A 14378-nucleotide genomic window follows, 5' to 3' on the forward strand; every position below is an offset into this window, starting at 1 on the left:
TTAGCATGCAATAAGGTACAGTATTAGGTACTGTTGTTATGTCAAAATGAGAAATGACAGCACAATAATTACACCAAAATGAAATAGATTTATGAGGTTTGGACAGGTACAAGCTAGGAATACACATTTAAAACACAACTCTTGATATAATTGTGCCCGAAAAAGTTAAATGTGCTTAAATTCATATCTATCTAACGGTTCCAGACACACGGTTATGTCCAAAGTTGTGTGTTAAATTAAGGTGTGTTTATAGCATTAATGTTCAATGGGCAAAATAAATACCATTATTGAGATCAGCAACACAAACGTCTTGGAGCATATCCGGATCTGCAGAAACAGAGTTGGAAATGGTGGCTATTACTAGCACCATAACGACCACCACTGAGAGTTTTCCAGCAGCAGCATCCATGGCTGGAAGGTGTATGAGAAACGTGTTGTGTTTCTAAAAGGTGAAGCAATTCAGAGCTTGGAAAAAGAGGAGCAATATCAAGTGAGAAAAGTTGGGATTTGGATACTGGGAACTAGAAAGGTTGGCTGCCTTACTTATAGGCAGAGGTCTTCAGAGAGAGAAAGTCTTCTAGTTAGAGAGATGGGCCCCATAAGCCCCCGCCCCCAAAAAGAACTGTAAAAACTACTAATTTTCTGCCATTTCTTGGACAGTGTCTTCTGACATCTATTTCTCACCAATGTTGTGTGTTCTCAAATAGAAAATTAAGAGTTCAATTTTGTTCACTTTCGCTAAATGATATTTAACGTTAATTTCATTCCTATTGATTGTTTCTAAGTTGTAAACTCTATTAAATTTAACAACTGTTAACATAAAATGTCACAAATTATAAAAGTATAACTTATTCGGTATATTCCTATTGTGAAGATTATCTTTTGCATTACGCTCGGAAAAGACGCGTGGAAAAGTCTCGGAAAAGACACGTGGGAAGGAGTCTGAGATCTGTTTATGAACATATACCATTCTTTTTTTTTTTTCAATCGATAGAAAAGATCATTTTACATTAAATATGAAATAAAGAGGATAAATCGGGGACACTACATCAATTATAAGAGTCTATGAGATAACCAAGCCCAACAACTCAACAAATATTAAAAATAAGCCCATTATAGGGTAGGAACAAAGAAAGAAATGAAAAGCCCTCTAAGGGAAGAATACTCACACACAGATAGGAAGACTTGAAGTCCTGACCTCTTAATGAGACGCAAGAGTCCTGGCACAATTTCACCTCCCAATAAAATCAAGAGGATATTTGAAATTAAAATTTTGTTCAAGCAATCACATGCAATCCAAATAAATTATCCACAGCTTTCTCGTTGATTTCTCCGCCTCGGCAAAATTGCTGGATGTATTATCCGAACCCAAGTCATTAATTTCCTCCATTACAAGGATTTCTTCCTTTCTCCTCAATAGATTTATTCTTTACAAAGAAGCCCCAATCTCAATTGACTTATCCTTGCGAACAAAAGCATGCAATGGAAATCTATTCAGAAACAGATCTTGACTCTTTCCCACGCGTCTTTTCCTCTCACAATGCTGGGGATAATTTTTTAAATGGGAAGACCTCGTTTGGTGAGGGTGATCAAATAAACTCGGACTCAAAAAGAGATTACCAAAAGAAAAACATCTATTTTGCGTGGATGGCGAAAAAAGAAAATCTATCTTCTTATCCTGACCTCACACGAACCTGCGTCAAACCTCATGCACGTTGATATGAATAGCATATTAGATTATATATCAAACAGGATCATAAACACGTGAGCGGTGTTTGAAAAAAAAAAATTTGTGGACTTATCATTTAACTAATATGGGTGTGCCATTTACGATGACCCAGTCCTATAGGACTATCTAAGGGTCTCAATATTTTACTAGTGGTATTTTTGACATTTTGTGTCCATACCGTTGGCAGGTGATCAGTTTATCTAATTTCCTTGTTTCCATTAACAAGCTTGTCTAATAACATATTACTAACAAACTTGCTATTCAAGGCACGAGCCCGTAGGACCCGCTCAAAGATTGTACTATATATAGTCATTGAACTTGTCTAAGAAAACTAAACCTTCACTAACCTAGCTTGTACCATTTCCAACTTGCTAGGATATATGATATGTCGTCTAATTATTCTATGTTTCATTAATTGTTCAGGTTTTTGGGTTGTATCTCTGGTTAATTAGACAGTATAGTGACAAAACTATCCCCGATCTTAAGGGTTGGCCCGGCGATCTTTCTTGGTTTCAGATTTGGGAATTTGCTTTCTCTTAATATTTCATATTTCATTCTCCTTATCAGTAACTCTTGTGGCCACCTCATAATCCTGACGCGTAATCGTGTAAAGGACTATGGAATGAGCTATAGCTATTAATCTGAGATGTGCGCAAGCTCACTCGAGACACCTTGTATTACCATGTATTGGACTACTCAAGAGGCACCATGGTTCGAACTTAAGTAAAAAATTAAGCAATGGTTGATTTTATAAGTTAATAAATCTTTGAATATTTGTGGAACAACTGGGAGTTTTCCTAAAAAATTAACCCACCTTGCCTTTATTTTATGTCTTTGTTTAATTTTTTTTTGCATTTGTTGATTTTGCATTAAATTTTTGTTAATTGTTCATTCGTCTCAACGAGAAGAATAAAAAAAGTAGAAGGTTAAGACCGAAACCCAATTTTTTCACACAAATTAATATTTGGTGCAAAACTACCAAACGCGAAATATTTTAGATAAAGAGAAAAAAAAATCAAGTGACTTTTTTAAGGAAACTTAGCCTGACTACATACAAACAATCGATTGGACAAAGTTTTGGATTCCCTCGTTGGGAAACCGGCCAAGTAGTAATAAACATTGACTTTCTTTCATTTTTTATTTTTTTTTCCAAAAGGTTAGAAATTCCATTGATATTTGAGAGATTACATCCAAGGCTGCCTTTCTTGGACAAATGAGAGAATAGCCAAACAGGGGAATAAGCTCCAAAATGGGAGACCTACACCCAAACCCCATCATGGAGCAGTTGTGCAACACCACACTAATCACTACATCTCATAGAACCAAACTCACACACATTGAAAAAGCACACTAAAACAATGACACCCGCGGAAGGTGAGGAAGATCCTTGAAGGGGAGAGACAACCAAAATAGCATAAAATTAAACCAAAAAAACCTCTAAAAACCTAACCCTGGTAGAACCAAAATACCACCACCATCACACCACAATAATCGTCATCCAAAGCCACCACCACCACTAGTTGCCGCAGATCAGACCACCACCACCACTAGTCACAGATTCGACCACCAGCACTACCACCAGCCTTATAGATCCGACCTCAGTTGACAAATATCACCACCATCAGACGCTGGCAACACTACCAGCCGTTGTGGCAAACCACCATCAGCAACCCTCCGAACAACAACACTACCACTACCAACAAGCCTCGGACGATGCAGAGATGGACGGGGGAGAACCGGCCGCTAATAGAACCGCGGACGAATTCAACGGGAAATGGGAAATGACCAACCAGGAAGAGGGAGGGAAGGAAGAAGAGAAGAGAGAAGGCGGCGCGAGATAGGGAGGGGGAGGTGGACCCTAACTTACAAAGTTAGAGAGAGAAAGTAGAGAGAAGAGAGAGCGTAAAGTTGCACCAATAAACATTGACTTTGTTGCACCAAAAAAAATTAAAATTTTAAAAAAAAGCATTGACTTCGTTGCACCAAAAAAAATAAAAATAAAAATAAACATTGACTTCTACTTTGTTTTGGTATTTGATTGAAATTTGACTTTTTGATTTAAACTCGACTCTTTTCCCTCGGTGAGGATGTCAAGGGCATCATCCCAATTAATATTTGAAAATATGATCAAGTAATTGTGGGACAAACCTATGTGGGTCCCATGGGGCGTGGCCCCCAATCGATTTTGTAAATGAAGCTAATAATTTTATATATTTTTACTATACCAAAAACTTTATGACCTTGTATCACTAAAATTACTCTAAATTTTATTTATTCAGATATTTGTCAATTTATTTTTTAGAGTGCTAAATTTTAACACAATTATTTTGTACGAACATATGTGTTTCTGTTAATTATAATTAAGTTAAAGTTACATATATAGCCACCAATATGATATTTTACCTGCAAAAAATTGTATCATTTTAAGAAAGAATGGGATAAGTTTAATAGTATTTTGTGTGCCCCAACTAATTAATGCATATTTTTAAATCCGCCCTATAATTCACAATAGCTAAACCGTACAAGTAATCTCGAAGCGTGAATGTGTAATGCAATATTTAAATATCTAAACATTTAGCCACCCCTTTAGTTCTGAATATGTGACTTTCCATTTGGGAGTCAAATCCAAGTAATCAAACAGATTTATAATTTGAATCTGGCTTTTCTTGAAACTCAAATTTTCCTGTTATTTATTTCACACATAATGTCTTCGACTTGGTTGATCGTGACAATGAAGTTTTACTTCTGAAATTTTAGATTAGAACTTTTTAGAGTTTTGGACATGGTATTTTTCCAAAAAATAGCCGCCAAACATCTTGGTGTTGAACTTTTTAGAGTTTTGGACATGGTAATGACATGCCCCCCTATACTTTTATTGCCTACACTATTGCCAAATATATGTGCAGTTCATCTTAATTATGGCCATAAAAGATTAAGCTAGCTAGTGCCCACCCTAAATTTATCAAGCTTTTTTTGAACTTCTTGGTTTTGATAGGCAACAAAATTTTATTAAGAACTTGACAAAGGGTACATCAAAGAAAGACCAAATACAGACCACGGAGAAATAGGTACTGTAAAGGTCTACAGAAAAAGAGGAAAGAGAAGAAAATTACATTCAATGGGAATTGAATGAGTCTCAATCAGTCAAACTAGACTTCTCAATAGCAATCTCATAAGATCATAAACTCAAACACAAGGAAACTTCAGCAAGAGATTGGCGTTCAGATCATCCTTCAGCTCAGCTCCATTAGTAACACAACTAAGCAGCTCCGAAATCAAACTCAAAAGGAGACTTGAGCAAGATTTCTGCAGATTTCAGCTTAATTATCCTTCAGTTTAGGTCCAATAACAACAAATGCAGTAAACTACTCCCATTAGATCATGAGATTCCCAGAAAACAGATATCAACAAGAATCAAAATATTACCAACTCATCATTTAGCTCGTCCCGATATCACAAGGCATCAATATTTGAGATAAAAGTGGACATACTCATCATAGCTTCAATTTTTGTAATTCTTTGAAATTATAATGATGTCAATTAGCGTTCTGTTCTTCAATTTCTTTCCATTTTGCTTCTATCTTAGTTTTTCTTAAAAATCACATACTAATATTTATTTGTGTAGCTTAGCTAAAAAAAATATTTATTTAGGTGTAGTAGTGGATGGCCAAATAATTTTTGTTAGTCGCAGAAATTTTTTCATGGTTGCAATTAACAAATGACCCACTTGTTTTGGATTCCTGGATACACCACTGCCAGAAAGGGAGTGAGGGAGGAGCTAGAAGTTGTTACATGAATTAATTATTCTATTTCCTTTCGTTTCTTCTTAATGTTTGAATCAGAGTTTGGAATCGATCAATTAGCATGCCTGTCACAGAGTGGGGTATTCAAAAGTGTTACCAAGGATTAGGAGAATAAACCTACAATTAATGGAATGTGTCTTCGGATTAATCAGATTGATAATGCTGTGTTGATTAATTACTACTTAATTTTGTAGCGGAGATCTTAATTAGTACAAATTAATTATTCCACCTACTGCAAGCATCAAAATAAGTTGGATTTGATTCCTTATAAGTGTCATCCAAGTTGATTTTCTAGTCCTGAAAATAGAGAAATATTGGAGCAATTTTATGCTACAATCCAGGTTTTCACAATTTTTACTAACGTACGGCCCGTTCAATAGCGTTTTGGAGGGGTATGGAGATATAGTCCTAGGTGGTGCCTGGACATTTTAGGAGAGGAGGTAATTATGTAGGAGTGACTACTTACATATTGTTTGTTTGGGTAAGGGTATATGGACGGATAATGCATGGCAATTTTCATAAATACTGGTCATCGAGTGGTGACAAACTCTGGATATTGGTGCAGCTGAATTGTTATGTTTGGGGTCATACGTACTACTATATCTGGCCGTTTTGGTAACTAACAAATTACCAGCACATAAGAAATTATAATGTAAGGAAGTTTCGGAAACTATCTGTATAGGATACTCGACAGTTGTTGCAGGGTATGAGATAGGGGGCGAGTCTGTACATAGGAATTTAGTTATATTACCACATATCTATGTATCAAAACCACATATGATTATCGGAGTGAGGAAGTGATCTCTTTGTGGGTTCGCTCTTGCTCTGTTTTGATGCACATAAATATTTAATCTTTTTAATCTTTATAATTTATTTCCAAAGATTAATAATAATAAATTTACTGTAAAAAAAAAAAAAAACCCTCTTCATGTACAACATTTTTCTGACTATGTTGTGAGCACCATTGTATCCGAAACATTTAGAGAGATATAATGTCTGTGTATTCTATGAACGTAACAAAATGCAGACAAATTTGATACCTGAAAACATACTCACACCGATACTACCCGATTCCATGAAACATAGATGAAGGCTGGGGAACGTTTGCAACTTGCTCAGTGTGAGATCAAAAAAACGAAAATGAAGTTGACATTAATATCCGACCATTTCCAAGTCAATAACGATAGGGACATGCACAAAAAACTTCAAATGTCAAAATTCAAGTGGCTTATTGTGAAATACAAAATGGGGTGATACACTACTATCATTGATATGTATTCAGATACTACTATTATTTAAAACATTCGTCTTATTTTTCGGTAAACAAAAGAAATGAAAGTGAATACATACTCAAATACAACATCGATTCACTTTCCGACCCACTATTTCTTTTTTTAAATGCATGAATCCTTTTTCAATCAACAACAAGAAGAAAAACAAGAAAACCATCAACATATCCACCCCAGATCACAAAGCACCTTCTACAGCTATCCTGCAAGTTTTGACTTGATTGCATCAACCTCCTGATTTGATATCTGGAAAGCCTTACTCAACACACTATCCGACACCGGAGGCATGGCAGCAAACAACGTGGCAGCAATGGCCTGGACACCGGGGTTTTGGCTGTCGAACGAAGCAATAGCGGCAGCTGGCCCTTTTCCATTATTAATTTGGAAGTGAACCAAACCCTTAGGGAACGTAAATATGTCACCCTGTTTGATGGTCATGGAAACAAGCACATTGGCTGTGGTAATGAACCCAACATCCAATTCTCCGTAGAGAACGAACAATATCTCGGTGGCGCGTGGGTGGGTGTGGGGCGGGTTAACGCCGCCGGGGCCAAAGTCGACACGAGCCATGGAGACACCTAGGGTGTTGAGGCCGGGAATTTGCATCACATTGGCTGGAGTCACGGTTGAACCCAGCATATTGTTGGCAGGCTTTGGCATTGCTAGACCGGCAAAGAAGAAATCTGATGCGCTAAAGCTTGCTTTGCAGGCAAAACCGTTCATCTTCACAGCTATGAATTAGCAATAAGGTAGTATGCTATTAGGTGCTGTTGTTATGTCAAAATGAGAAATAATACCAATGGAAATTAAGCGACGAAAATGTAGTGTAATGGAGCTAACAGAGGTTTCGGGCACACACATTATTTATAATTATTCGATACCAGTACTTTGTTATAATTTTAACTATTTTCAAAATCATTCCAACATAAAGTGTATTATTCTACAATACAAAAACATATACTACAACAAATACTTTTTCCTATAGAAATGTTACCGTCCCATACTTGGAACCCATAAACGCCTTATAAATCTTATTGATGTGGATCTCCAAATTAATTGTGGGTCTCACACTATCCAACCAAAAGTTTATTTTCTTGTGCCACATTGGATTATATGTAGTTTAAGGGAAGAAAATTTTGGGTGCGTAGCAATCAAAAAAATCTGGTCGGATTCAACACACTATTCACAAACACACACAAATTCAATTATGTCGTTTTACCATTTGTACGAGCAAAATCAGGAAACGTGTTTTTGACAACAAAAGTCTAGGAATATACATTTAAAACACAATTCAGAAAACAAATGCTCCCGAAACCATTAGATATGTTTAAAAGTCCATGTACAAGTACACGGTTATGTCCGGAGTTGTGTGTTAAATTAAGATGTGTTTGTAGCATTAATGCTCCACGGACAAAATAAATACCATTATTGAGATCAGCAACACAAACGTCTTGAAGCATATCCGGATCTGCAGAAACAGAGTTGAAAATGGTGGCTATTACTAGCACCATAACGACCACCACAGAGAGTTTTCCAGCAGCAGCAACCATGGCTGGAAGGTGTATGAGAAATGTGTTGTGTTTCTGAAAGGTGAAGAAAATCAGAGCTTAATTGGAAAAAGCTAGAGGAGTAATAACAAGAGAGAAAAGTCGGGATTTGGATACTGGGAACAAGAAAGGTGGGGTGCCTTACTTATAGGCAGAGGTCTTCAGAGAGAGACGTCTTCAAGTTAGAGAGAGACGTCTTCTAGTTAGAGAGAGAGATCTAGAGAGAGGCCCCATAAACCCCCGCCCCCACAAAGAACTGTAAAAACTAATATCTGTCCTTTCTTGGACATTGTCTTCTGACATCTGTTTCTCACCGTTATGGTTTTGTTTTCGAGTAGAAAATTAAGAGTCTAATTTTGTTCACCCTCACCAAACGATAAAAAACGTTACCCTTATTTTTTATTGATTGTTTATAACTTGTAAACCCTATCAAGTTTTAACCACTATTAACATTAAAAAGCCACAAATTGTGCAAGTATAACTGATTCGGTATATTCCTATTTGGAAGATTATCCTTTGCATTGCCAGAGGAAAAGACGAGTTGGAAAGAGTCTGAGATCTGTTTCTGAACATATACAATTCAACCTCCCCATAAATCAATAGGATATTTGAAATAATAAATTTGTTCAAGTAATCACATGCAATCCGAAAAAATTGTCCAAAGCTTTACCATTTTCTCTTGTAACCAGTAATATTCAAAACAAAAAGACCAAACTATATATTTGTAATCCAAATGTTTATTTCAAGTTCTCGTTGATTCCTCCGCTTCGGCAAAGTTGCTGGATGCATGTATTATCCAAACCCAAGTCACAGATTTCCTCCATTACAAGAATTTCACACCCTCAATGAATTTATCCTCTACAAAGAAGTCCCAATCTCAATTGATTTATATCCTTGTAAACAAAAGCATGCAATGGCTATTGTTCAGAAACAGGTCTCGACTCTTTTCCTAGCAGTGGAAACTTTATATCACTCTCAAAATCAATTGGCAATGAGTGGAGAAGTCTCAAATGTTATTAAGTGATCATCCATTCCACTCCCAAGCAATGTGGAACTCTATTTTCCTTAGCATCCCCCTCACGTGTAGCCGCATTTCAAGATCTGTCACGTGTGGTTACTTTTTGGGTCTTATTATCGCGCAGCTTTTTTGTTGATTTGTCATCATGGGGTGTGGTTTATAAATTTTTAAAATGTGGGGTGGAATGAGCCTCGTTCTGATACCATGTGAAAACTTTATATCCATCTCAAAATCAATTGGCAGTGATAGGTGAGGTATTACCATTTGTGCATGATACACCTTGGTGTATCAATACATATATAGTTTCTGTTTTGTATCATTTTTATTAATGATATGAAAATCTTTCTTTGCTGATGAAAAAAAAAATGAGTAGAGAAGTCTCAAATCTTATTAAGTGATAACACATTCCACTCTCAAACAATGCAAGGGATAATTGTTTCTATTTCGACTCTTTCCCACACGTCTCTTCCTCTTGAAATGCAGGGGATAATTTCTTAAATAGAAAGACCTCGTTTGGTGAGGGTGAACAAAATCGGACTCGAAAAGTGATTACCAAAAGAAAAACATCTATTTCAGGTGGATATGGTGACAACAAAAAATCTATTTTCTCAACCTGGTCTTACTCAAACACGCGTCAAATCTTACGTTCATATGAATAGCAGATTGGATTTTATTTTTATTTTATATATATATATCTCAAACAGGATCATAAACACGGTGTTTGATAAAAATTTTGTGGACTTATCATTTATCATTCCACCCTAATGACCAGTTCCGGAAAATTAACTAATATGGGTGTGCCATTTATGACCCAGTCCAGTTAAAAAAGAAGAAGTATAAAAATAAGAATGTGGGAAGTCACCCTATTGGACTGTAGGGTATCTACCGTTGGCATGCAGGTGAAGTTTATTTGATTTTCTTATTTCGATTAACAAGCCTGTCTAATAATAATATATTATTATTATAACCTCAAGGGGTTGGGCCGAGTTGTCTTGCCCTGGAACTTGGTTGTTTGTTCTATCATAAGGTCTCAGGTTCGATTTTTCTTTTTAACAACTCTTAGGGTCACCTCTCTCCACGCTTAAGCGTGTGAAAAGGCTATGGGATGGTCCGTAGGGATTAGTCTGAGGTTCGCGCGAGCTGGCCCGGGATACCCTACATTACAAAATAAATAATTTTTTTTTTCGCAGATGATATATACATCAGCGGGGGTTAGTGAGGGATGTTAGTGTTAGCACGGGATCCAGAGGCTATCCATAGCCCTAGCCCTCAAAGGGCCTGCCCCTGTGAGGCTCCAACTCAAGACATTTCACAAATAGAAGACAGAGACTTACCAACTGCACCAAGCAGTGGTTGTCCATAAAAATAACATGTTACTCCTATAAAAGTTGCTATTCAAGGCACGAGCCCGTATGACCCGCTCAAAGTTAGTATATAAATGGGGCTACAGTCATTGAACTTATCAAAAAAAATTAAACCTTCACTAACCTTGTACCATTTCCAACTTGCAAGGATATATGATCTGTCTTCTAATTATTCTATGTTTCATTATTTAGGTTATTGGGTTTTATCTCTGGTTAGACAATATAAGGGAAAATGACGGCTCAGGACGTGTTTTGATAATTAATATCCGCCAAATACATTTTCAGTATTAACAAATGTTCTCAACATGTTATTGGCGGGTATTAATTATTAAAACACGTCCCTAAACGTCATTTCCCCACAATATAATGACAAAATCCCCAATCTCTAAGGGTTGACCTGTTGATCTCTTTGGCTTGAGATTTGGGAGTTTGCTCTCTATTAAAATTTCATATTCAATTATCTTTATTAACAACTCTTGTGGGTACCTCGCAAGCCTCACGCATAATTGTGTAAACAACTACTCCCTCCGTCCCACTTTGTTGTGCTTATTTCGTTTTTGGCACCTCGGAAAAAATTATTTATATCTCACAATCTATAATATTTTTTTATGATTTCAAAAACTTTGTTTAAAAGAATTAATTGAAATCCATCAAACAAGATCTATATCGAATATATAAAATATTATAAATTAAGAGTTAGACAATTTTTTAAGACGTCCAAAAAAGAAAACAGGCAGAACAAAATGGGACGAAGGGAGTATGAAATTAATGAGCTATATATGGGTATTAATCCGAGATGTGCGCAAGTTTGCTTGAAACACTTTGCATTACCAGGTATATACACATATATGCATGTAACTGGACTGCTATAGAGGCGCTATGGTTCGAATTTAAATAAACTTTAAGCAATGGTAATCAATTTTAAATTAATATATTTTGAAATATTTGTGGAACGACTGGGAGTTTTCTTAAAAAAGCCACCTCGCTTTTAAGTTATGTCTTTGTTCAAATTTCTTTTGTATTGGTTATTTTGGCGTTAAACTTTTATACATTATTGATTCATCTCGATGACAGGAATCGAAAAAATAAAAAGTTGCGACCGAAACCCAATTTTTCACACAAAAATTTGGCAAAAACTACCAGACGCGAAGTTTTTTAAATGAAGAGAAAAAAAATCAATTGGCTTTTTTAAGGAAACGCTGACTACATATAAACAATCGATTAGACAATAGTTTTGGATAACCCTCGTTGGGAAAGCACGTAGTAATAAACATTGACTTCGTAGCACCAACAAAAAAAAATAAAAATTAAACATTGACTTCGTTGCACCAAAAAAATAAAATAAACATTGACTTCTACTTTCTTCCGTATTTTACTGAAATTTGTGTTTTTTTTTATTGAAACTCAACTCTTTTCCCTCGGTGAGGATGTCTAGGGCATCATCCCAATTAATAATTGAAAATATGCTCAAGTAATTGAGGGACGAACCTATGTGGGTCCTGTGGCCCCCAATTGATTTTGTAAAATAATGTTAATAATTTTATATATTTTTACTCACTACAAGAAAAATTGCATTGGGTGACGAATGAAAATCGTCGCAAATTATATGTTTTTCGTCACAAATAATATAGGTGACGAAAAAAAATTTGTCGACTAAAGGTTTCGAGGATTCCTACCTGGTGACGAAATCTATTTTTCGTCACCTATAGTGCCTTTTGGTGACGAAAAATTTCGTCACGGAAAAATAACTTGGTGACGAAATTTTCTTCGTCACCTATTGAGCTTTTTTGATGACAAAAAATTTCGTCACAAATTATTCCTTTTGGCTCGTCAAAGGTGACCCATCGGTGACGAAATTTTTCGTCGCGAAAGACATTCTTATATGTGAAAAAAATCTCACTTTCTTGCTCCTGCAGGGTTTCGAACCCGAGTCTCTTAAGTTTTGCACGCAAGCTTTAACCAACTATACCACACAAACTTTTCAGCATATGTTTGAAATATCTAATATATAACACATACATTGAACATTAAAATATATTTTGAATGGCATTTTGAACTAGTAAACATTAAAATTAGCAATTTTAATAAACATGAAAGTCGTAGCTCTTTATGTTATTGTTCAAACTCAATTTAAATTATCTCAATCGGAGTTCTGAGCAAAGAGTTATGCCCAAAATATATTTGGTGACAAAGCGTAATTCATAAATTTCGTCGCCAAAGGATAAATTTTTCGTCACTGAAAACGTAAAAAGAAGACGAAAATATTTTTCTTTGCCAAATTTGTTCATTTGGCGACAAAATATTTTTTCCGTCACCGAATAATTATCTTTAGCGACAAAAAATAATTTCGTCACCAAATAAGAGCTTTTGGTGACAAAAATATCTTTTTCGTCGCTAAATAGCTATAATTGGTGACAAAATAATTTCGTCAAGGAAGTTATCAAAACAGTGACGTATTTATTTTTTTGTCGCCAAATATACTCATTTAGCGACGAAATTAAATTTTGTCGCCACTTTTTCGTCACTAAACATACTTTTTCTTGTTGTGACTATACCAAAAAATTCATGACAGTGTTTCACTAAAATTACTTTTAAGTTTTTTTATTCGAATATATTTGTCAATCTATTTTTTATAGTGCGAAATTTTCACACAATTATTTTGTACAAACATACTCATTTCTGTTAAAAATAAGTTAAAGTTACATATATAGTCACCAACATGTTATTTTACCTGCAAAAAATTGTATCATTTTCAAAAAGAATGGGGTAAGTTTGATAGTACTTTGTGTGCCCCTACTAATTAATGCATATTTTTAAATCCATCCCCGAATTCACAATAGTTAAACCGCACGAGTAACCTCGAAGCGTGAATGTGTTATGCAAAATCTAAACATTTAGCCACCCCTTTAGTTTTGAATATGTGACTTTCAATTTGGGAGCCAAATCCAGGAAATCGGACAGATTTAAAATTTGAATCTGGTTTAGGCGAAAGTGCATAAACACCCCCTCAATTATGATCACTTTGTCCCAACAGAGACCCCCTTAATTATTTTATTTCCTTTCGTTTCTTCTTAATGTTTGAATCACAGCTTGGAATCGATCGATGACCAACAAATTCAATATAGAAATTTGTACGTTTATAATTGCGATTGGTCTAGTGTAATCAAGCATGTTACAGAGTGGGATGATATTCAAAAGTGTTTTCCGTTAACCTAAACAAGGATTAGGAGAATAAACCTACAATTAATGGAATGTGTCTTCGGATTCAGATTGATGCATGCTTTGTTGATTGATTACTACTTAATTTTGTAGCAGGGATCTTAGTACAAATTATTCCACCTACTGCAAGCATCAAAAGTTGTATTTGATTCCACCTACCACATGTCTATGCATCAAAACCTCATATGATTGTCAGAGTGAGGGGGTGATCTTTTTGTGGGTTCGCCATTGCTCTGTTTTGATGCCTCATACTTTTGATTTTTTTTTAATTTTTTTGTAATTTGTTTCCAAAGATTAATAAAATAATTTTTCTGTTCAAAAAAAAAAAATCCTCATATCATGTAAAACATTTCTGACTTTCTTGTGAGCACCATTGTATCTGAAAAAATTAGAAAGATATAATATTGTT

At 35.4% G+C, this 14378-nt stretch overlaps 1 protein-coding gene across 6 annotated transcripts in view; it reads right to left on the bottom strand.

Moving 5' to 3' along the window:
- The window catches only part of LOC131308766 (germin-like protein 5-1), a 136528-nt gene extending 128038 nt beyond the window's left edge, over window positions 1-8490 (bottom strand). Inside the window, exons 1-2 of one of the 6 annotated variants that reach the window (XM_058335778.1) lie at window positions 8245-8481; window positions 7400-7552 (exon numbers count right to left, since the gene is read on the bottom strand). In XM_058335778.1, coding sequence (XP_058191761.1) covers window positions 7400-7552; window positions 8245-8371 — 280 coding nt within the window. In that variant the 5' untranslated portion in view covers window positions 8372-8481. Of the gene's footprint in view, window positions 1-282; window positions 535-6724; window positions 7553-8244 lie in introns of those variants that run through there. The other 5 variants (XM_058335775.1, XM_058335781.1, XM_058335783.1 and 2 more) reach the window with 5 other exon arrangements.
- Between the last annotated feature and the right edge of the window lie 5888 nt (window positions 8491-14378).

Source organism: Rhododendron vialii, chromosome 11a (genome assembly GCF_030253575.1).
Source record: "Rhododendron vialii isolate Sample 1 chromosome 11a, ASM3025357v1".
Classification (NCBI taxonomy): domain Eukaryota; kingdom Viridiplantae; phylum Streptophyta; class Magnoliopsida; order Ericales; family Ericaceae; genus Rhododendron; species Rhododendron vialii.